The 24672-nt window shown below is 39.1% G+C and overlaps 1 protein-coding gene across 1 annotated transcript in view; it reads left to right on the forward strand.

Annotated features, from left to right (window-relative positions):
* The first annotated feature begins 1832 nt into the window (after positions 1–1832).
* The window catches only part of ABCD3 (ATP binding cassette subfamily D member 3), a 29592-nt gene continuing 6752 nt past the window's right edge, over positions 1833–24672 (forward strand). The window contains exons 1-12 of the mRNA XM_034063653.1: positions 1833–1993; positions 14676–14712; positions 16903–17004; positions 18582–18670; positions 19428–19497; positions 20293–20390; positions 21046–21169; positions 22133–22189; positions 23378–23520; positions 23861–23930; positions 24366–24435; positions 24561–24658. Of these exons, the coding sequence (XP_033919544.1) occupies positions 1878–1993; positions 14676–14712; positions 16903–17004; positions 18582–18670; positions 19428–19497; positions 20293–20390; positions 21046–21169; positions 22133–22189; positions 23378–23520; positions 23861–23930; positions 24366–24435; positions 24561–24658 (1074 nt within the window). The 5' untranslated portion in view covers positions 1833–1877. The remainder of the gene's footprint in view (positions 1994–14675; positions 14713–16902; positions 17005–18581; positions 18671–19427; positions 19498–20292; positions 20391–21045; positions 21170–22132; positions 22190–23377; positions 23521–23860; positions 23931–24365; positions 24436–24560; positions 24659–24672) is intronic.

Raw genomic sequence — 24672 nt, forward strand, 5'->3', positions numbered from 1 at the left:
TGTTAGAAGATAAATAAATTACATAATAGGACATTATTGGCTACCCTCAAAAAGTGGGATAAGGACACTGCAGGAGACAAACACAGAAGAAGGCAAGTCTGCAAACAACCATGGTCAGCATGACCTAGAACGATGGACATTTTATGTAAACAAGGTTAGGTTATATCAGGTAACTAGTTCTGTGGAAGGTTACAACCAACCTAAGCTTAAGGACAGAAGAGGACTTGAAGCGCTCTTGATCTCCACACAGATATTGAGATTCAAAGTAGCAGCAAAACTGTACTTTAAAGATTAGTAAGCCTGTAGTAAAACTTGTAAAAAAATCCATTTTTGTAACGATTAGGGTGTAGGAAGCTTACTTTGTTGAAGAAACTACCTCTTCTTGGGCTCTCACATTTACCTACTGCCGAAGTATCTAAGATTTAAAAAAACATGGCATTTTTACAAACATCTATCTTATAAACCAAGAGGAATTTATTAATGCTGTGTCATTCTGCTCTATGTTTTCCTGAGGACAAGAAACACTTTAAATAGTTTTTGATATTTATCCCCTCAAACCCACCAATGTGCAGCAGGTATTTGAAAGTAGGGAGGTTACCAATTTCTCCAAAGTCACAGAACAAGTGCCAAAGAAGTAGATTCAGCAGCATTGACTCTAGTGCTTTAGAAAATGTGAACACTTTGATGTTTTGAGACTCCATCCTTTATACTACAACATAAACTTCCCCCAAATGTCTGATGATGCCAAGGATGGGGAGAGGGAGTAAGAAAGGAAAGTACATGTAGTGATTCACAATGAAGAGAGATTTCTTCTCATCAAACTACAGTGGCCTTGCTATTCCAGGAAGACATATTTCAAAGAAACAGGAATAGCTGATAAAACAGTGACCTATGCACACACTCCTACATCACAGTAACAAAAACACAACACTGAAAGGTATTTAAAAGCTTGCATGAAAACATTTTTTAGACTAAAAGAATACTTTGATTCCAGTTGCATTTTGATCCAGTTGCAGTTTGACCACAGAAATCGTTCTGCCATTTCAGTATTAACCGCTGCAGCAATACAGGCTTTATATATTTAACTGACCAGTTCCTGTAAAAAGTACAGCCATTTGTAGATTATCAGATGTCTTACTGAGGAATATGACCGCAGGGGAAGAGCCAGTTAAGTTATGCTGGCATGGGTGTTTTTGCTGGTATAGCTTGGCTGGGCAGGCTGTTATTAACTCTGCTCTGCGAGTGTAACTGGTTTTATAGGAGGAGGCAGGCTGGTATCTCCTGCTGTACCTGGTGCGGATCTGCTCCTGATTGGAATTGTTTTCCTCATTTTAGACAAGTGACAACTCATTCCACCCCCTGTCTGGAACTCAATCTCAGCAACTCCTTTCATGGCCCTAAAACAAACAAACAAACAAACAAAACCCGCAAACAGCATGGCAAAACTTACATCAAAGTCTCTGTTAGCAGTTTATTTCGTGTTGTCTCCATTTTTATATGACATTCAAAAGTCACACTCGGGTATCAGACTGTACGCCCCCGGAAAGCGAGTGACCGGAGCAGGAGGCGCCAAGCCGGAGGTGCCTGAGGTAATGAAGGCACAGACTGAGAAGCCCGGCCCCTTTCCTTTCACCCGCTCCCGGGCCTTGAGACGCGCCCGCTGGCATGGGACACAGGGAAAGAAGCATTGACTACCGCTGCACAACCCACCCTCGCCATCACTCATCAGGCGACGCTCCCCTCGATCCGTCCCGTCTGGGGGGGAGCGGTCGGACGGGCCCCGGCGGGCCCCGCCCCCGCCCCGCTCCCGGCATTCCCTGCGCCCGCGCGGCTGGGCTCGGCTCCGCTCGGCTGCTCTCTGGGGCTGCAGTCGCGCCATGGCCGCCTACAGCAAGTACCTCACCGCGCGCCACTCCGCCATCGCCGGGGCCGCCGCCGCCGCCTGCGCGCTCCTCGGGGTGCTTGGCAAGCGGCGGGCGGCAGCGCAGCACGGGTGAGGCCGCGGAGCGGGAGGAGAGCCGGGGACAGGCGCGGGGCCGGCGCTGCCGGGCTGAGGCCGGGGAGGGCTGTGGCCTGGCAGAGGGGGCACCCGCGGGCGCGGCTGCTGCATGCACCGGCCTCCGGGCACCGTCCAGCTGGGGAGGTGTCGGCTCTGGAGAGGGGTCAGGCGGCTGCGTTCCCCTTCCCGCCTTGCCTGGGGCGCAGTCATGGAACCGTAGAATGACCCAGGTTGGAAAAGCCCTTTAAGCTCACCCAGTCCAACCCTTACCCCAGCACTGCCAAGGCCACCACTAACCCATGGCACTGAGGCCTCGTCTCCACGGTGTGTGAACACTTGCAGGGACGGTGACTGCAGCCCTGCCCTGGGCAGCCTGTTCCAATGCCTGAGCACCCTCTGGGGAAGGAATTGTTCCTCAGCTCCATCCAAACCTGCCCTGGTGCAGCTTGAGGACGTTTCCTCTTGTCCCATCCCTTGTTCCTTGGGAGCAGAGTCCAGCCCTCTCCTGGCTCCATCCTCCTGTCAGGCAGTTGTAGGGAGCGATAAGGTCCCCCCTGAGCCTTCTCCAGACTGAACCCCCCAGGTCCCTCAGCCATTCCCATCACAGTTGTGCTCCAGGCCCTGCACCAGCTCCATTGCCCTTCTCTGGCCCCACTCCAGCACCTCAGTGTCTCTCTTGAGTGAGGGGGCCAGAATTGGACACAGGATTTGAGTATTTACAAACTTTCGTAGCTTCTTCCAAGGTCTTGGATCAAAAAGGACACGTTAGACACTTGACTAATAGGGATGTCCTAGGATGCCTTATCTGCACATGGGCTTCAGCTTTTGTAGTGCTGCCGTGTAAGGTACACAGGTAACAGTTTCGAATATGTAGTATATGGTTATGTTGTTTATAAGGATAGCTTCCAGGTGTATGTGTGCTAGGGTGTCTATTTGTTAATCTCCTGTGAAACACTTGGGTACTATGAGGTATGTAAGATGAAAAGTGTACCTGAGGTTCAGTACTTCTGTGATTTTTAGCATATTCTAGGCTGTGGATTATTGACCGTATGTTAAAGACCTGCTATGTTACAGTAGCACAGTTATCATGTAGTCGCTACAAATTTGTGCTGGTGCTAGATCTTGACAGTGAAATGGACTTACTCAACAGAATTAAGTAATAACATACCTGCGATTAAGCAACAATCTAGTTTTATTTTAACTAATTCCTTTCATACACATGATGGTCTTTTTAAGAGCTTTGTGAAGTTAGGTAACCTTGTCATATGTCAGCAATTAATATGCTGCTGGCAATTTATGTGTTTGCTACCTTGCATTGTTTGTATGAAAGTCAAAACCACAAGATCCCAAACCATTGCTGAGACTTACTCTTCTATCAGACTTGTAGGGAGGGATCATATTTTTCAGGTATCCTGGCTTAATTTAGTAATGTAAAAAAAAAGAGAAAAGCTATATAGAAAGGCATAAAATGGTGAGCTGGGGGAGTTATTGACACTGTAGTGCAAGATATTCATGCTTACGGTGTTACAATGGTGTTTTAAAGAAAGGCTAAGCTGTATAGATGTTCTGCATGGGAGCATCTACGTTTTAATTCAGATCAAGCGTATTCTTTTAAAGTGACTCTCCCAGTTGTCCACATTTACCTTGCTCTGCTTTTTTTGAGGAGTGATCTTGGAACTAGGTTAGATTCAGATCAGAGCACATCTTCAAATGTAAATGCAGGCACATTGCACTTTATTCCCACTACCTGTAGCATTCAGTTGACAGCAGCAGGTTAGAACTTGTCCAGAGTAATCCATCTATCCCTGAAATTAATATTATGTGGATCCTTGGTTGTCCCCATAACTGTTTTGCTTGCAGATCTTCTGATGCTGATCTGCATGACTTCACAGTGGCAACACATCTATTAGCTTGAGAGTCAATATACTGAAAGGGAGTGTTAGCCTTGATACTGAAGACTGTTTGGAATGTGTGCTTCCCATATGAACCTTTGATTTTACTAGGTACACTGGTAAAAATCTAAGATGTTCATATGTATTAAGTAGACTAAATGCTATTACAAGATTAGTGAGAATTGGAAAGTGGAGATGATTTATAAATTATATTCTAGGTGGTTTAGCAGTTGGAGTTGTGAGAGCCTGACATGATCTGTCCCCTTCTCTTTTATCTGTAGTGCAGTCTTTCTAGTACTTCTTTACTTCTGTAATCTTCCTCTCTAAAGCCATTTTGCATTCTCAGAAATGCAGTTGCTAAAATAAGTGGCATGCTTGCAAACTTGATTGTTCCACTCATGCGTATATGCTGCTTTATGCTTTTAGTCTCTGCACAGCTTAGCTCTTAATTACTACTGGTACTGTATTGTGGTCATGGATTCTGAAATCTAGCATCCAGCATTCAGTTGTTTCAGTAATAGTTGTACTGCTATGAGAATTCTATTTTTGAGGATGGGGTTTGTCCACTGGTGTTCATTCTTTTCTCTGTGTTTCCTTATGAGGCACACCTGGCCAAGGGCTGTCAGGTTTGGGCAGTACAAAAGCTACATTGCCTACATAACCAGCCGTGACAAAAGCATCTAGTTATTACCACTGCCATGTCCTCCTTTAGTCTCATTAATTTGTGTATCATTCATTAATTTCTTAAAGGATTGTTGCTCATGTCAATTATAGCATACTTTCAGAAAGGATTCTGCATCCTTGTGGTATATGATGCTGACATATAATAACAAGTGGTAAACCTTGGCGCAGTAGGGGTAAAAATCTCCAGGGTTTAGTGTACCCTCTTATTTCTGTGTTGAATTTCTCCCTGTCTCTTTGGGAAGAAAGAGAAGCTAGGACGGTATAACCATCCTAAATTTATTTTTTTTTATTCCTATCGAGAAAAATTTCACTTGGCAATCTAGACAGTGTGAAAGAGGATTGGTAATATATCTGATGCTTGAGCTTGACTGAGTAAAGCCTGTGAGGAATAGTGGTGGTTTATTTTTATATATGCGAATTTCTTTGTTAAGCTTGATATGTAAAGCCTAAAAATGTTGTGTCATGTTAGTGGGAGATGAATTTCAGTTGCTTGAATTCTGGAAGGTGAAATTTTAGTTTTTTACTTCTAAAGACAAAGGTGAATGCTTTTAAAGTTTGGCTGGAATGGCAGCCATAGGTCAGTGTCACTGCTGGCCAAAGTTGACAAGGAAATAACATATAAATTAAAAGGACATAGTCTTCTTTGAGCAAATCAAATGCATTTGAATATGTAACAAAAGTTATCTCACTTGGGCTTCTCATGTTGTGTGCGTTTTCTTTTTATATAGAATAATCAGTTCTAGAAATGATAGCAGGAAGGAAAGAAGAGGCAACTTTCTCCTACTTTCCTGCTGTTAGACAATAGGGGCAAGGTCCAGTACAACTCCTATCAAGTAGTAATGTATGAATAATTAAGCTGTATATGTTATGCTAACCTGCCTTAGTAGGGCAAAGATCACTCAATTAGCGCTAGCTGTGTTAGTCACAGATGTTCTTCTGCAAGAGCTGTTACACTGCTGCTGAGTTTTGCAATACTGAGAGGTGGTATCACTTGCAGTTTACAGTATATTTTAACCACAGTTTTCTAAAATCCTCCAAAACGGAATGACACAGCATTGTTTGCTTATAGCAACGTGATAGTGTTCCATGTTACTTCCTTGGAGTAAAACACAGAAAGAAAAATAGTGTTTCTGTGTTTGAGTTGCTTCTCTCTGTAAGTCTGTTTCCTTGGAAAAGCTTCCTTTCTTCTTGGGAGGGGGAAAGTTATATGAAAATGCAGTTACAACTTCAGTTGTAGTATTTGGATTTTTTAGAATTGTAAGAAGTTGTCTTGTTTGAGAAGCTCCATTATCCTGGGTATGTGATGCAGGAAAAAAACAATCACTCCATTCTGTTTATTTCTTTTCCCTAATCCTGCCTCAAACAAGAAGCAGCAGAATATTTGCTGAAAATTTGGTTGGTTTGGAAATAAAACCTTAAGGGTTGTTACATAAAGGAGCTGGATATTGTCTGTTATATCTCTAGTGGGAATTGTTCCTGAATATCTGTGTAGTTTAAAATAAAGTACTTACACAAGTGGAGAAAGAATTCGCATTGCTCTCAGAAAGAAGGTATTTAATTCATACAGCTTTATGCTGGAAGAAGGCATAATAGGAGGTAATTAGGCTAGGGAGTTTGGAATTGCAAGATTAGGTAAAAGAAATTAACAGAATGGAGTTAACGGGAAGGAATTTGTAACAGGTTAGAAGTGAAAGATTTTAGAAGCTGCTCCAGGACACTATGGCCTTTCCTATCACCTGGTTGTGTCCATTAGAATCTGAAAGTATACTAGGGTACGGACATTTAATTTTTTTTCAACCCATTACCCCTTGTCATATCACTACAGTCCCTAATGAATAGTCCCTCCCCAGCATCCCTGTAGGCCCCCTTCAGATACTGGAAGGCTGCTCTGAGGTCTCCACACAGCCTTCTCTTCTCCAGGCTGAACAGCTCCAACTTTCTCAGCCTGTCTTCATATAGGAGGTGCTCCAGTCCCCTGATCATCCTCATGGCCCTTCTCTGGACTTGTTCTAACAGTTCCATGTCCTTTTTATGTTGAGGACACCAGAACTGCACACAATACTACAAGTGAGGTCTCATGAGAGCAGAGTAGAGGGGCAGGATCACCTCCTTTGACCTGCTGGTCACGCTTCTTTTGTTAACACAGGGTACATCAAATAAGGTTTTGCACAGTTAAGATGAACTATGACACGAGGTATGCACTTGGCTGTTGTTGGGCTTCTCATCGTCTTTCTTCTGACAGCGCAGAAGTAGATGTTCTGCTTACATCGTCAGCTGGCCTGCCCATGAACCTTGTTTGACAGTGATTGATACAAGGACAATCAGCAGTGATGGACACATGTTCAGACACTGGGAGAAGCTTTTAAATGTAACACAAGTTTAAATATAGTAAGTGGCTGTTATAACTTGAAGGAGGTCATGCATTTTTGTTCTGTTTTTTTTTACATTTCTGATGTTATCTTTTGTTTGCCTCATCTCTGTAGGTTCTGAAGATGTTTGGGTGAGCTTTACTAGTGTACTTTGCATAAAGGGACCTATTTTATATGAGTCTCCTGTGACAAGCAGGGTGAAATGATACTGCTCTACGTTAATAGACTGCTTCCATGTATGTAAAAGCCTTAAGGGGAACCCAGGCTGCTTTGTGAAAAGCAGGCAGGTGTCAAACTAAAACAAAACCAACCAGCCAAGAAGCTCTATGCCAACTACATTAAAGTAGGTTACTCCAGAATGTGAATGTGACTCTTAAGCCTTCTGCTTTCTGTATATGCACTAGCATTATAAAACAGAACAAAAAGACAAAACATACACATAGGATTGCTTAGTAAATGAATCTAAAATCTAAACTTGTAGAAAAGCCTGCCTGAGGCTCAAGAAAACCTGTTTCCAGCTGGAGGGTATGGAGACAGGAGATACCAGATGACTCAACCCTGCTCTTAGCATTCAGACTGCCTTTTTTGGGGCCTGGATAGTTAATTAGTGGTTTCTTTCTTATTAAGTTGCATAAAATTATTGCTGTCTAAGCCAAGCTCTAGTGTAAGTGTATGTAACAGTGTGAAACTTTTATTTTTCACTTTGCAGGGAACTAGCTTGAAGTCTTCCACTGTCTCCCTTGAGGGAGAGCTAGAACCACAGCTGAGGCCAAAGCACAAGTGTGTGGAAAAACTAACAGCTCTAAGGTTTTTCTTTACATGTTACTTTATTGAGATGCAGACTGCTACTGGAAGTTAAAACTTCCTCTGCAACAGTTGTGCTTTCTTGCTGCCTTCTCAAATGTTTGCAGAAACTTTCAGAGCAATTCAGGGCCCTTGCTTGCAGTGACATATCTGGCCTTCTTGGAGTCCGGAATGCATTCCCCTCACATTATTTTTGCTCATGTTGCAACTAGCCACCAACCTAGAGCCAAGAAAATAGTGCTCTTGGTATCTATGTGTGCTCAGAGTGCACTGTGTAAATGGGCATGCTTTTGGACTGTGCCCAGGCTTCTGAGTAAGGTTGCTGCCCATGACCTAAAATAACTGTAAAGTTGCTCTGTTACTTTGTGTGGGGTATGCAGTATGAAGCTGTGTCTACCAGTGAGTGTGCTGTGAGTGGCACTGTACTTTTCTTGTAGCTGTTATTTTTTCACATGGTAACCAAGGTACGCTGTTGCATTCAGTCTTTAGTAATTTGAATTGTGTTCTGTTTTTACAGTGTCCCAGTAGTACCTTGACTGCAATGCTAACCTGAAAACTGCACAAATAACTGTGGGCTACTACAAAATTGTTCACCTTTAGTGGTTTTTTTTGATTGTGTATTGTTAGGGGTTTTTTTAAGCTATAAAAATTGCCCAGTACCATTCTAGAATGTAAGGTTTGCAAAATACAAAGGTTGCTTAGAGGTAACAGCTCTTCGAAAAGCTCCACTTAACCCTAAACCAGATATTTTTCTTTTGCACTATGATGAGCAGAAGCTAGTCATCCTCCTCTACAGAAGGAAGGTAGCATGACCTGAAACATGTAGCTGTTTTTGCAGTCAAGCACAACATAAGGTTTTTCAACCCCGTGTTTTCTTTTCACCTGTCATTAAACTGGAAGGCTTGTTTATCTGCAAGAGGAAGTCTTCTCTGCGATTTTGTTATTCTTAGTTGGGTGTAGATTGCTTCTGCTGAACTTTGTTCTGGAAGAAGGCAGGTATTACCAAAGGTAGCTGCCCTTTTAACTTCTTCCTGTTTGCTAGTAAGCACCACAGCACTAATATTCCTGAGACCTTTAGGAACTAGCCTCAATGGCCTCTTGAAGACTTCCCAGTTTCTCAAATCACTTTCTTCTTCAGCAGTGTTGAGAATGAGTAGCGACCACTGTTACATGCTTCTTTAGAGAGAATAGCTTCACTGGTACAGAAATAGAGTTAGACCCAAAGATGGAATGCTGTGACCAGCACTTATTTGGAGACTGAAATTGCATGGGATTATCAAATTTTTGTCTTGTTTTTTCTTTTTTGTTTGTTTTTAATACTCGGATCCAATTAGAACCTCCCTGATTCAGTTCAAATCTGTTGTCTCTCCTCTGTTGTGTGCCCATATAAAGAGTCCAGTGCTGTCTCAGTGGCATCTTAGGTAATGGAAAACTTCTATTAGGTTCTCGCAATGCTGCTTTTCTCTAGGATGATCAAACGTTCTTCCCTCAGCTTCCCCTTACTGGGCTAATGCTCCACCCTCCTGACTATCACCATAGCCCTCTGCACCTTTTTTTTTTTGTATTGGTGGTCCGAAACTAATCTTGGGACTCCCTATCATAAATGGTAACCTTGATAAGGAATGTATAAGACATTACATTAGTTTGCATTAGAAGCATTTGTTTGGATCTGACCTTAAACACCATGAGCATAGAGAATAAATTTGAAAGAATGCTTTGATTTGTTTAGCATGAAGGTAGCAATCAGAAGAAACATCATGAAAATTGATGCAGACTAAACTCACTCTGATCTTTATTTACCATAGATGGTCATGTGAAGCAGATAAAAGTTGCAGGTCCTTAAATTATTATTATTATTATTATTACTACTATTATTACTGTTATTATTCTAAGTCTTTATAGAAGTTCCTTCTCTCCTCCTTCTCAGTACAAAGGCAGACTTTTATAGAATTACTTAGTCTATGTATTCTGGAAGCTTATTCCATAGACAGATCATTGGAATCGAGCGTATTTTGTGTCTCATTCTACATGATCTGTTCTTGGGTTTGTGATCTGCATTGCTGCAGAAGAGTTGCAGCATTAACCATGGTGACCTATGGATGAAGTTCTGTATTTGAAAGTAGAATTTGACTTACTGACTGCTTTAAAACTTAAGCCTGAGACTGTGGGAGTTTGGAGAAAGACTTGACTAGTGTAGAAGTTGTACCTGCTGAATAGAGTCAGAGAGGTTTATATGATTAAGATTTCTAATGCTTCCATAGAAAATTGTAAAGAAACTATGCAGGAACACTTTTAAGTGTTGTTTCATCCTGGAATATTCTATGTTCTTGTCCTTACCTAGAACTATTCCTATTTAAACCAATAGATTTCACTCAGTGTTAGAAGTATTTCAGTACCATAATTTTTCTTATCCGCATATTCTCTGGGTAACCCTTTTAAATAACCTTGTCATCAGCACCCTTCCGTGGCTGTGAGGGCATGAAGGAAGCTCGAAAGCTAGTCTGCACATCATCTACTTTGGTGATTTCTGTTATTTCATTACTGTGTTGGCAGGGCATTTTTCCTAATTCCCTGCCAGTAAACTTGGTTTCAGTCTAGCATGTTCCATGTGGAAAACTGAAAGCAAGCAGGTGTTGGAGATGAGTTATAGTAAGTTAAATGATTCTGCTACACAACTTAGGATTCTGTTGGTACAATAAGAGCTTGGAAGAAAGCTGGCTTTTCTATTTCTATGGGGTTTATTATTTCAGATTAATAGAGCAGCTCAATATAAAAGGTTTTGTGTAGTTCTGGGCAACTGTTACTGTATTAGTTTATGCTTGACTCATGCTTTCAAAACATTCTTTCCAAATGTAAACTGTTGTGGTTATTGTATTTCAAATTGAGGGGCAGGGAAGTAAAAAATCATGGTATAGGTAAGAACAATTTTAATAATTGAAATAAAAGTAAAATATGATAATAGGGAATAGAGGAAAGAGTAAACAGGTGGTGTACAACACATTCTCTCACCACCTGCTGCTTGATACCCAGCCCAAACCCAGCAGCAATTGGCCCCTTCTGGGTGACTCCCCCCAGTTTCTATATTGGGTATAACATGCTGTGGTATGGAATACCCTTTGGCTAGTTTGGGTCAGGTGTCCTGTCTCTGCTTCCTCACAGCTTCTTGTGCCTCTCCTCACTGGCAGAGCGTGAGACTGAAAAGTCCTTGATCTGGGTAAGCATCACTGAGCAACAATGGAAACATCAATGTGTTATCAGCATTGTTTTTAGACTAAAGCCAAACCACAGCACTACACCAGGTACTAAGAGGAGAATTAACTCTATCCCAGCTGAAACCAGGACAGTGATTCAGTTTAAAATCACAATTTTCAAGCTGCACTTAGGCATTCATATGTTCAAAAATGTCATAAATTATTTTCCTGAATTAGATGGCTTCATGATGTATGCCATGTTTTTTCTCTTGCCATGCTTGTTCTTGTATTATTTTGTCACCATACCTTATTTTGATCACCTAAAGCAAGGTCATATATTCTCTTAGTAACTGTAATTATTGAATTATTTTTGCTAAAATCTAATGCCCATGGGAAACTGATGGCTGGAAGTAAAAAAGGAATCCAAACGCAAGGAAGGGCAAGGAAAGTATCTCAGGACTTTCCAATATAGAAGGGGAGAAATGAATGGTGAACAGTCACTGCACAGTTCTGACTTCAAGGTAGAGAACAATATAGATGGGTTCCATACGGGGCATGTTCTGCATCACTGCTGCTCCCATTCAGTGTCAGAAGTTGTTTTTACCTTGAGATCTTTCATTGCCCCAGCCAGACCAGCTTCAGTCTCAATACATACACTCAGGGAGGGCTTTCATAATGAGTAACTTGTGATGAAGTAACTACAGTAAAGATCAAAAGAAGAGCTTTTCTGCAGTTTCATAATAGCTGCCTGAATTGTAATAATCTTGATAGAATAAGCATGTGATGAATTACACTAACTTGAGCTGCATCATACCTGTTGTTCTACCACAGCACTATGTCAAACATTAGTAGCATGCGAGCTTCAGGGCATTCCTGTCATAAAAAAAGCACAGTTCAACCCAGAGTGGAAAGCGATATGTGTGCATAGGGTAATCTCTAAAGTTGACACTGCAGAAAAAGGCAGCTTTATGTTTCTATTCCAAATAGTCCTTATGTTGTGCTGCTCAACGAGGGCACCTATACCAGAGGAATTACTTGCAATAGAGAATTTGGATAGCATGTAGCAGTTGCCTTCAGCTTCATAATAAGGCTTGTGATGCTCCAGCATTAAGCAAATGAGAGGTCTCTAATAGGGAGCTTGAATTTATTGCAAAGTGAGAGTTCTCTGCTGTAACTAGATAGTCTTGATGTATTCTTGCTGACTAATTGAGGGTGTTATTTAGGCTTTAAATTCAATGCAAATGCAACCACAATTCTCACAAAGGTAAGTCTGTGAGAGTATAATGGAGTCTGGAGTAGTGCCAACAGGTATTGGACTGAAAAAAAAAATGAGGCTCTTGGGAAGGAAAAGTTCTGTGGAAGTTTTACTCCTAGCAGAACTGTGGCACAGTCTTTTGTTCCAAGTAAAATGGTTTTACTTGTTAAAATAAAAATAGATCTATTTATTTTTAATAGCAAGAACAATGTGTTTGGAGCTATGTAGCTACATTGGTTTCTCTGCCTCTAGATAATCCAGACTTCATATATAGCAGTGTCTCCTTTCTTATTGAACTATAGTCTTGTTTTGATTTATTAATTTATTTAATTATTTATTTTAGAAAAATAGAGCAAAACACTTAAAGCTCTTTTTCATTAGATTTTGATTTTACAAATACTTTAAACCTTTATAAACTCTAATTGAGTGGAGTTCACAATTAAGTATAATATCAGTATTTCTGAACAGTCCTTTAATGGATAATCAGTTTTGGCTCAGTAGTTCCAGCTGCTGAATTTATCTCAATTAGGCCTACTGCAGGAAAAAAATTATCAACAAATACATCAAGGGTATTCGGCTGCCAGAGTAATTTTGGGCCTCGTCTTCTTACTATATTACTATTTGAGTGTAATCACTTCTAATCCTTTCAGAGCTGAAATGGTTATTTATTACAGATCTTGTAACTTCAAACATTGGCAGGCCTTGAAGCAGCAAAGCCAGGAATTGTTGCAGCATATCTGGAAGAGCAGCATACTTTGATTCTGCATTATAGCAAGTTATAAATCGCAATGGGAAGTACCCCCATAGCTTGATAGCAACTTAACACTTAAGAAGACTCCTTTTCTCCTAGTCCAAAACAGGTGTCATTGGACAGATCCATACTCAAGGACACTTCCAAAATATGCCAGGTTTTTATACTTTGAAAAATTACAACATGTGTATTGAGAAGTTTCTTGTGCCAGCAATACATTGCTCCTGCATGGCCAGGATGTAGTCTCTAACTGCATTGTTTCTTAGACTTTGCACACTGTTTCCACTTCTGCAGACATACTTCCATCATTGCCTGATTAAGTGTTTTATCTCTTCTGAGCTTCTATTAAAGCATTTCTCCCCAGTCTGCACTCTGCTGCCCTTCATGGTCTTTGTCTTGTTTTTCACACAAGTAGTCTTACAAGATTTTTATCTTCTCTCAGGTTTCCCTCTCGTCATTACCTGTAATTAACTTCTTGCTAAACTGGCATCTCTCCCTTCTCACTTTCATGGTCTCCTCCTTCCCTTCTTTTCTCATATTCTTCTGATACCTTGCTGTTTCTTCCATTATAAGTTATTTCTCTTCACTGGTCAGTGACAGTTACAGATCTTTCTAATCATCATAAATTAAAATAGGCATGGTTTCATCCTAGATATTTTCTTTGCTCAGGCTTAAGGTACAAGTGTGAAATGATGCTGCCAATAAAGTTGCAGGATAACTGGTTGGGTGGCAGTCTGCTGCTGTTTTGATGTTGAAGGTGGAAGGAGCAGTGTCTCACATGGTTTCTGCTTCCCTGTAATTTCCTAGGTGCTGTCTTGAAAGCATATGAACATTGTAGGCTGAAGGCAGCCTGCTCTCAGTGTTATATTATGATGATTGAGAAATGGAAGGTTACAATTTAATGTGGTTAGCTGTCACTTTTAAACTACATAAATGCATAAGCTCTCCCTACAGCTTCATGTGCTTGCCTGATGCTTGAATGGTCGGAAAGGAAGACAAACTAAAATGTCTCATATGTCAGCTTGCCTTTCTTAAAAGGAGAGGACAAAAGAATAGCATTGTACTTTGAAATATTTGTTTAGCAGTAGATATTTTTCTTCTACCTGTTCTGTAAAATGCTGGGGAAGGAAAAGACAGAATGAAAACTAGCTCCCCTTCCAATGCACACCATTGCATGAACTTGGTTTTATAGGATCTGACTTTATTTCCCCCCCCTTCCCGGCAGCATATTTTACTATGTATAATCTTTATATATAGTAAAATGTTATTTGGAAGTCAAATATAATGCAAAACAGATCTGTCTGGCTTAAGGAGATAGTGCAAAACATCAAAGTTGGGTTGCTCGGATTGCTGAATCTGCATTCATTATTTTTCATTTGTGGTTAGTGGAACCATGTAGCCATGCTTGCAACGTGTATGTGAGAAACATAAAACCACAAGAAGTTCATGATACATAAGCCAAGGTAAAGCAAAACTTGGAGGTCAGAGAGCAAGGTGCATTTACCATATGTGAAACTTAATGCTCTAAGAAGTTGGGTTTCATTTAAATTGTATAAAACCAGCACATGAGTTTGACATAAAAGGTAGCTCTGCTGTGAAGATGCTGGACTGCTTTGAAAGAGATTGATAGGGGTAAAATCCCAAACTCTCCTTTTTGTCTCTTCTATGTAGAGATTAACAAAGACAAGTGTGTTGATGACAAGTAAAATACTTTGTTTTTTCCTATGCAGTAAAAGAAGCGGAAAACAAGCATTGCAGAATAATGAGGTAAATTATTTCTTCATGTAATATATTTTTAACAATACTGATTTTTTTTTTTTCTTTTTAACTTTTAAGTCATAATTGTAGCTTTATTTTGGACAGAATTATGGCTATGGTGCGAATGTGGTTTGAATGATACTTTAAGACTTCTTGCATTGGTTAAACAAGTGGAAGAATCAGGTCAACCACATGTAGTTGAAGTTTGATTGCATAATGATATGCACTTGATGTGTACCATGTGCTTTTTCATCTTTGTGCCTTATTATTATTTAAAGACTAATGTAAGTTTGGCTGTATGCATGCTGTCTGTAGGTTTGCTATGACTCATATTTGCCTTTTCCTTAAAAGAAAGTATGGAACAAGATGTAGAGTCGGATAATTTTGGAAAAGTACTACAAACTTCTGGTAGGAGGTTTGGCATTTCCCTGGTCTTTTGTGTGACAATTTATTTGGAAAGGTTATATTACAGCCCTTTAAGTCAAGGTTTTTGTTCCATGTTCAAATAAAATACAACAGTCAGTCCAAAGGGCAGAGCCCATGAGTTAAGATATTTGGTCATATGATGACATGAATAAATAACTATTCCACATACTTCCATCTTAGCTGTTAACTTAAGCCTTGCACTGGCTAAAGGTGTATGCAAGCATCATGTTCACTTTTAGCCAGACCTTGACTGCACTATATGCCATAAACACTTGTATTTTGCATAGCTATATACCTATTTGTAGAAATCTTAAGCAACTTTCTCTTGTTCCTACCCACCTTGGATATAAGTATTATGAATGAGGAATTAACAGTCTAAGGAAAAGCCTTTGGGACAGCCATTGTGTTTGTCTGTTCTGTTACACTAAAGCAGTAACCTGTAGGGTCATGCTTCATTAGGCCTGGAAGGTAATCTTTAGTTGTTGGGATTGCTTGAGGTTTTGGATAAATATTTTTTAATGAAAATAATTTTATCTACTGTATAATATCCTGTCCAGCTGGAATTTTTATCTACAGTTGGCATACACATGATTATTTTATAAGGGCAGGACTGGAGTTGTCTTAATCCCATGAAAAGTAGTTGTAGGCTTATTCACATTCAGAGTAAATCTGTGTTCGCTAGAGCTCAGAGCTTTCCACTTTTTGCCCATCGCATAGCATATGTAAACAGCAAGGGAAGAGATTAAGCTGAGCTCTTTGTGCATGTTTCTGTGGTGTAGTCACCCTTGGGAATAAAAATAGAGTGCTTGATAGGATTGTCTGAGTTGATTAATGCTGAATCACGGGCTACTTTCTTTGTCTTCCCTATCCTGTCTCCCTAGTTTTTCCTTTCAGGTTTCCTGTCTTGAGTATGTTGTAGAATTGCTATAGGCATGGATAATTTATACTTCACATGAGTCTTGGTTAGCAAAGATAGCAGGATTAGGTTGATTAGACAGGACTTGTTTTAAGTACACATGTGTACCCTTTTAGTCTGCTTTCAGGACTGAATTCTTATGTCCCAACTGTGAAGGGGAAAACTGAAAACAAAGGAAAGAAAGAAAAGATACATGGACTTGTTAAAAAACATCTTGAGGTTAGTCAAGGTAGAAGATAGGGTTATATAGAGTAAACAAATGCATCTGACCTAAATCAAAGCTGTTTGGCTACCTGAGGGTTTTTAAGTGTATAGATTTAGATCACTAGAAGGATGTTGCATTGGTTTTTAGAAGTAAAGGAATACCACATTCTGGTTTCACTTGAAGCAAGTTTGGGCTGTACAGTCAAGAGATTTAAACCAGTGATGGTCTGGACAAATGATGGAAGGCGTCTTTGGCTGATGGCATCTTCTAGAGACAAGCAATGTTAGGAGATTGCAGATGGCATTAAAAGTTGTAATTGAATGTTTTAATGTTGTGGTCTGCATTGTTTGTTTATCCCTTTTAGTGTAGATTTGAAATATATTCTTTAGTATTGTGACAGCAACTTACTGCAATTTGTTTTGATAGGCTAAATCACTTACTTAGTATTCTTTTAGCTCTGAGGGCATATGCCCCTGATTCTTGTATTTCATTCAACTTTTGTGAGCAAGTCTTTAATTGGAGGGAAATGCTGCAAACGCTGCAGAAGGAACATAGCTATAAATAGCTTGGATGGGGAAAATATCACAATCACATTTAAATAATACCTTACAGAAAAACCTCACTTTTCTTGTTTTGCTTGTTTGATGTGCAGCAGAAAGAGGGAAAGAAGGAGCGAGCAGTGGTGGACAGAGTGTTTATTACAAGAATATGTCGAATCCTGAAAATAATGGTCCCTCGAACTCTTTGTAAAGAGGTAAGCATTGCCTGCAGTAACAAATACAAATGGGCATTTTTGGAGTCACGTTTTTTTTTGTAGTTAGGTCAGAATTTAAACAAAAGCGTATACATTACTTGAATAAAATGATACTAAATGTTTTAAAGTAGCAACTTATTAATATAGAAATCTACAGTTCAGTTGTTAGATCAGTACAAAGTTGCATTCTGTTTTCCATTACAAGATAAGCCATTTACAGTGAGCTAGTAAGTGCTGTCTGCATATCTTTTAAAAGGGCATCAGAGCTTTGCTTGGTTCCGTGCAAGGCAGTACACTTCTCTGTGCAAATGCTTCCTATCTTTAAATAGCATGCTGTTCATCCAGATTTTGTTTTTTTTAACTTACATCTAGGCCAGCCCTTATTAGAAAGTGACTTTTTCCAAAAATCTATCAGCATCATTTCGGGAAAGATATGCAGACTAAATTTTAGCAAGGTAAAATAATTTGCTTTGGCATCTTTCTCATGCTTTCTAGAATGCCTTTTTGAAAGGAGTATTAGTTGAGCTCAGAACTTAAGTGATGAATTGCAATATATTAGAACTTCAGTGTACATCAGGCACAAAAGCAGTGAATTCTAGTGTATGCAATGTAGAGCAAGCATGGCAGCTGGTTAGCCTGGATGAAAAGGGATCTTTGACAGCCTGTTTGCAAACAGGAAATATGCATAAGGTAGAAGCATGGATGGCAATGTTCTCTAATGCTTCTGAGAGTGCTGACAGAGCTGGCCTCAATCAGGATCAAAAGGTCATGGCCTTCAGGAGAGGTTATTGATAATCCCCCCAAAAAAACAAACATCACTTCCGTCTTTGAAAACAAGTGTACTGGAAGCTGCAGGCTGGTCAGCCTCAAAGTATGCTTGGTCATGCTGTGATCAAATCCTCTTGGAAGCTAACTCCGGCCACATGAAGGACTAAAAGGTGATTGTGAACAGCCTTACTAACCTGATTGCTTTCAGTGATGAGATGACTGGCCATGCTCATAAGGGCAGAACAGAGGATGTTAAATGCTTTGATTTTTTATTTCAGTAAGGCTTTGAGACTAAGGTCTCACCTACTGCCCTGATAGCCAAACCAAATTGGCTGGGTGAGTAGAGAACGAGATGGATGGAAAACTGGAAGACTGTGGACTTCAAAGTTTTTCATCAGTGGTGCAAGGTCTGAGTGATAACTGGTTACTAGTGGCCCTGTTTCAGTGGGGAATTGAAGTAGGGTGACCTTCAGGGATCCCTTGCAACCTGCTATGCTTATGGCAGAAAGGTGTCTCAAAATAGCAGTAGCTTCTTTGTCCCTGCAATACTTATAGGATGTGTCCAATGTATGTATCAACCAAATGCAGCTTTTTAAAAGACAAACCTTCTCCGTAAAAATGTAATCAGCATTTTATCAAATATACTGTATAGTATATAGTAATGTGTTTTCTGCAAAGTCAGCAAATACTACATTAGGTGGGAGCAGCAAGGTAATACTTTTCTGCTAGATATGGTTAGGCCTCTTAGTAGGAAAAAGTGGTGAATATTATCCCTTGTTTAAGTGTTACACTTCTATTTTTTGTACTAGACAGGTTATTTACTGCTTATTGCTGTGATGCTGGTAGTCCGCACCTATTGTGATATCTGGATGATTCAAAATGGAACGGTCATTGAAAGGTAACTATAAACTTGTTGGTTTTCTTTTTTTTTTAAAGAAATACATTTAGTCAACTGTTTTTCTGCTGTTGGATAAAATTTTACTATTTGTTTAACCAAAATTTTCCTATTAAATGATTTTCAGTTCTTTTGGTCACATTTTGTACACTTAAAGACTAAATAGTTATCTGAATGGCCAAGAAGGCACTTTAGGATAGTGGCACAGTGGTTCTGTGTTATAGACTCAGACATGTTGCTTGGATATTAGGACTGTTACTTCTTCCTACTGAGCTGCTTGTTCTTTAGATTGATAAACACAATGTTTCCAGTCTTACTGGTTTAGAAAGTATTTTCTATGCTTCTGATTTTTCTTGATTCTCTTGTTGCTGATTGAAGCAAGTCAGAATCTGTCTTGAAATGTGAACTCAAAATGTTACTCTATTTCAGGAGAGATTATCAGTGGAATTGAAGGACTGCTTTGTTTCTCTGATGAGAATCCATGAAAGCAAAGAAGGGAAGGAACTGGTATTCTATGCCCATGAATTTATGAGCCTTTAATGCAGACAATTATTGGAGGAGTAGAAGATAGCTGCTTAGTCTGTCACGTACCATGTGCAGAAGTCTGTTGTATTTAATCCTACAGCTGATACTACAGATTTTCACAATAATTTTTGTTTTCTTCGTGTGGTCCACTGAGAATTTATCCACTTAAGACATGCTATAGTTTATACTTTCTTGTCTCTTCTGTGACTAACTCTTAGCTGATGGTTGTTTTCAGTGCTATCATTGGGCGCAGCAGAAAAGATTTCAAGAAATACTTGTTCAACTTCATCGCTGCAATGCCTGCTGTAAGTGCTTTTCTTGTGCCAGCCCTTAAGCAGAACATATTTTAAATGCAAATCAAGAATTTGAGGATAAGCTTTCAAATAAGTGGCCTAATACCTGTAGAAATTAGCTATTTTATGTGCAGGTCTGTATTTAAATTTTTGGCCTCAGTGGGGGGGACCTCATCAGCATGTTTTGTTATTGGTTGCAGCTATCTTTCTCTCAGATATATTTAGGGTTTTAGGTTATTTTTGTTGATAGTAATTTTGGCTGATAGCTTAACATGCCACCTTCAGGCCTGCGTAATGTCTTATGGCTTAGATGATGCTTCAGCATTGTAGGTTTGAGATTCTTTTGACACCACTGAAGATGAAGTTTTCTTTCTAGTTTTTAGATCTCTTACAGCTTTTTCCAAGGTTTGTTATGTTTTTCCTTCTCCCTTTAACTTCTTTTCAGCTTGTCAACATCTCTGACCAGCAGCAGATGTACTTGTTACTGCTTAATAGATATTGTACCTGCTTTACAATAGATTTAGAAGCAAATTGATAAATGTAAAGTAGTGGTTGTCAAATGGTGTCTCTTTTCTAGAACTTATCAGAAGAGCTCAAGATATACTTTAATTTTCAGTAACGTAGACTGAAACCTAATCAGAGGTCCTGCACATGCTACATGATTGGTCTTCAGTGTGTTAATAGTATTACTGACTTCAAGGGGAAAATTCATCTGTTCTAAAATGTTTGCACTATTTGTGCTGCAGACTTGTCTAAGTATATTAAATCTTGCTAGGTAAATATTGAAATGCTGTCTCTTATTTTTAGATCTCTTTAGTGAATAGCTTCCTGAAGTATGGTCTAAATGAATTGAAACTTTGCTTCCGAGTAAGACTTACCAGATACCTCTATGAGGAATATCTTAAGTAAGTAACACCTTGTTAATCTCTAAAGGTTTTAAATATTAAATTGATTAACATCAAACCAGGTAATTTTAAATACATAGTAAGAAGGTAACAAGGTGCTTTATAGGGCAGGTATACTGTTTAGAAAAGGGTTTTGGTTGCAACTACCTTGCAGTTAAGGATGAGTGACTTATCCAGGTTGTAGATAGCACAGACAGAAAGATAGCAAAGTTGTCTAAATTGGGGGTGGTGGTGGGTGGGGAAATCCTGCTGCTTCCACTAGTGGGTCAGCTTCCAAAGTACTTAAGTTGCTTTCACACAGTGGTAATAATCCTGCAGATTAAATTGAATGCATAAAACTGAGTAGCTGCTCATGACCTTCTGCACTGAATTTTGGTTGTTGCATGCAGTGATGCAGAGTTTGTGAGAGTTTTATAGCTGTAAGTGCAGCAGCAGTGCATAGAGCAGTCTGAGTTTCAACTAAGGTGTTTTCAGGCCCTAAACAGTTCTACAGGATTTAGTATGGATCTGGTCAGGCAGAAGCACAGTTTATTTTTACTCCGTGCAGCCATGTAATATTTGCACTACTTTCCATCTTGGTTGCATGAAGCAGGGAGTTCCAATTATTTCAGATCAAAAAAAGTTATTTTTTTTTTCCTGCCTTGTTTTATCTCAGATCTTATACATACTACAAAATGGGAAATCTGGACAACAGAATAGCTAATCCAGATCAACTCCTTACACAGGATGTGGAAAAATTCTGTAACAGTGTAGTGGACTTGTATTCAAACCTGAGCAAGGTAAGTTTATCCAGATAGAACTTTGAGGGATAACTGTGGATGTTTAGGACGTGATGTCAGAGCTCAAAACAATTACTTACATTTGTATGTGTATTGCTTGGAGTATGGTGCTGAAAACCCTGTTCATGATATTGTAGTATTTCACACTCTGTGGTTTCCATGACCTCTGCTAAAGCACAGCTGTGGGTTTTTGCAATTTGTATTAAATTTCCTTTTAAAGAACTTGGCACGTTGTTTTCCAGTTGAACAATGATGAGTACACTTTCTCAGCTAGTTAGGCTTCAGAAGAAAATCAGTGGCTGTCTTTTAGTTACGTAAGAATATTTTGTATAGGGAGGTGTGGTTGAATAAACTTTTCACTCTGTAGTGTAAATTTTAGGGGTTTAGGTAGTGAAGTAGAATACTCTTGACATTTTTGAACTAGGTTTGGGGGTTTTTTTGATGCTGTTTTGTTCATTTAGGCAGAAGTATAAAGCAAAATACAAGTCGATGCGTTCAGAAATTCTGCATGTGAAACCTGTAGTTCAACTGCTCTAGCTTTGAGAGGGAATGGAATAGGATGCTTGCAAATTGGAATGTTGCTTATGTTAGGTACATAGGCAACTAGATGACATTATCCTTCTGCCCAGTATTCCTCACAATTACTTCAGTTAAGTAACCATAGGGTCTAGTTCAACTTTGCTTCATGAGCAGGGTGTTATTACAGACCTCAGATAGTGAAGTACTCTTATGTACTTTATCTGAAGATACAATGCATTTATGTTCAGTTCTTGAGTGAATGTTTTCAGGAGCATGTCATGGGGCTGGGATTCTTTTTGTTTTAATAGATTTAGTTTGTATAAGTTAAACAGTATTGTGCTTCTAATGCAGAGCTATAACTGTTATTGGGGTGGTTGGTGGTTTCTGGGCAGGTTTTGTTTATGTTGGTGTTCTAATGCCTTTTTTCCTCTGCTTCTCTTACAGCCTTTCTTGGATATAGTTTTGTATATCTTCAAGCTAACAAGTGCAATAGGAGCTCAGGTAAATTGAGTGGGTTTTTTAGCATTATAAGAAAATGTTCTTTTGTTTGGTTATAGCCCTTGTACCTGTTTAGAGCCTAAGGAAAACTCTACATGTTAATTGCAGATTAAGCCATAATTTGAAGGGTTATACTGGAACTATGCTTTTACACTTCATGTTTTACATGCTTTAGTGCTCTCTTATCTTGAGACAAGCAAAATGAAAACAGCACTTGCAGGATTTCGACCAACAATTTGAAGAAACAAGAAAATTCTTTATTTTCTTCTGGCAGTTACTTGGAAATCATATTTAGTAGAGTACCCTTCTGGCTACTATATCTTGCATGGCTTCCATTTAAGGGACAAAATAAGTTTTCTGTTACATTGCAGCCTCTATAAAGGAGTAATTCCCTGCATTCAGATGTATGACCATTATATTTCCTCTACCACGAACTGAATAATTTCATGAATGTTCAGCTTAATAAAACAGTGCAGTATCAGAAATGTTCAGGGTTTGACAAGAAGTGTTTCTGGGACACATGATTTTGTTGGAACAGACTGCAGTGTAAGGCTTAGCTGAATCTAGGTAATTTGTGTAATCTCTGTCTTAGCATTGCTCACTGAAGTATTTAGTTATTACTGGCAGTTTATGCCAAATTCAGTTTATGCCTTTGGTTTTACACTGTGCCATACTTCAGTAGTATTTAAGCATGCTGTTTGAGAGCCCTGGTCTATTGAATCTTAGGATGCAGAAGAATAAGAGTTCCCCATAAGGATTGCTTGAGAGAAGAGTGTTGGGAGATGTATGGATCAAAGAAGAGAATGGGATTGAAATATTGACTGCTACGACAATGTAGCAAATACAGAGAAAATGAAGTAGGTAGAAATGAAGGAAAGGAAATGAGAAAAAAACAAGGAAATTCATAGTGAAATAAGCCAGGACAGTAGGACACACAGGTGGCATAGAACTTGAGTAGAAGGCTGGGATGGGAAGGGCATCTAGGGACAGAGAATTGGTAACATTATTAAATAATATCTACAACCTAAAAGAAAGGAACATGATATGAATTTCAAGGGTAACTGAAGTGGTAACATAGACACATAGAAGGTGAGAATCCAGGGATTCATGCTTTCTCGGCATTTTATATATAGATGTTACAATTTGAGACCATCTAGATGGTAAGCTTCTCTTCTGGTTTGATGCTCACAGGGTCCAGCTAGCATGATGGCTTACTTGATTATTTCGGGGTTCTTCCTTACCCGTTTAAGACGACCAATTGGCAAGATGACTGTTATAGAACAGAAATATGAAGGGGAATACAGATATGTCAACTCACGACTTATTACAAACAGGTATTGATTTACTTGGATGCAAGATACAAGTGACAAAGTAATGGTGTGGTATAAATGGAAAAGCTTTATGTTAACATATGTATTTGGAAAGTCTAATGCTATCGGTTGAGAGCAAAGTGTTTGCATCTTTATGAGGATTATTTTTAACTAATTTATATGTGCATTATATTCCTAATTAAGAGACAAACTGTAGCTGGGGTATAAAAAGCTTATGTTCTACTGCTGTGAAAATATACAGACTCTTATTTTCTAAAGTGACTGAAATGGGAGATATATTCCTGTGTTTTATGGCTGACTTCTTTAAAGACTGATGGAAAAAAATTGTTTTTCTTTTTTTTAGTGAAGAAATTGCTTTTTATAATGGAAACTTGAGAGAAAAACAGACTATTCACAAAACCTTCCGTAAACTGGTAAAACTTCTTTTATCTTTTAAAACATTTTAATCAAAACTTCAGTTAATTTTATGATGGTGATTCTTGAAGTATTTTAGTATAAATTGAATTATAGTGGCTTGATGCTTATGCTGCTACAGTCATTAGATTTAAAAATTAGTAGGCTGTAAGCAGAAGCCAGGTTTCTGATAAAATGGTCTTTCTCTTGCCACTTACCTCCTTTTCACTACAAAAACTATTCTTTCACTGCTCTGTTTCAAGTGTAGGTTGTGTTGGAATGCAGGTCTTTGCCAGCAGAGACATTTGTGCAGTGCTTGTCATCATTATAGGTGTGTTGAGGTATCTGTGACTTAGGGAAAAATAATTGTTCTGAATCAAATGTCTGTAAAATAATAAAAGCTAATAAAAAAGGTACTGATCTAATTTGACCTTGTTTCTTCTGTAACTTACCAGGTGGAACACTTGCATAATTTCATCCTGTTCAGGTTCTCAATGGGTTTCATTGATACCATCATTGCCAAATGTAAGTGTTTATCCAGTGCTAATGGATTGCTATAAATAACAAAGTGCTTAAATTTTAAAATGAGAAATCTTTTTTTCTTACTGCTTTAATTAATGTGTAGCTTAATATTTACTCTTAAACTTCAGACCTTGCCACTGTGGTTGGTTACCTGGTTGTTAGTCGCCCGTTTCTGAACCTGGCTGATCCTCGCCACCAGAACAGTACTCATGCAGAACTTTTGGAGGTAGGTACAGCAGA

This window comes from Melopsittacus undulatus, chromosome 6, assembly GCF_012275295.1.
Source record: "Melopsittacus undulatus isolate bMelUnd1 chromosome 6, bMelUnd1.mat.Z, whole genome shotgun sequence".
NCBI lineage: Eukaryota > Metazoa > Chordata > Aves > Psittaciformes > Psittaculidae > Melopsittacus > Melopsittacus undulatus.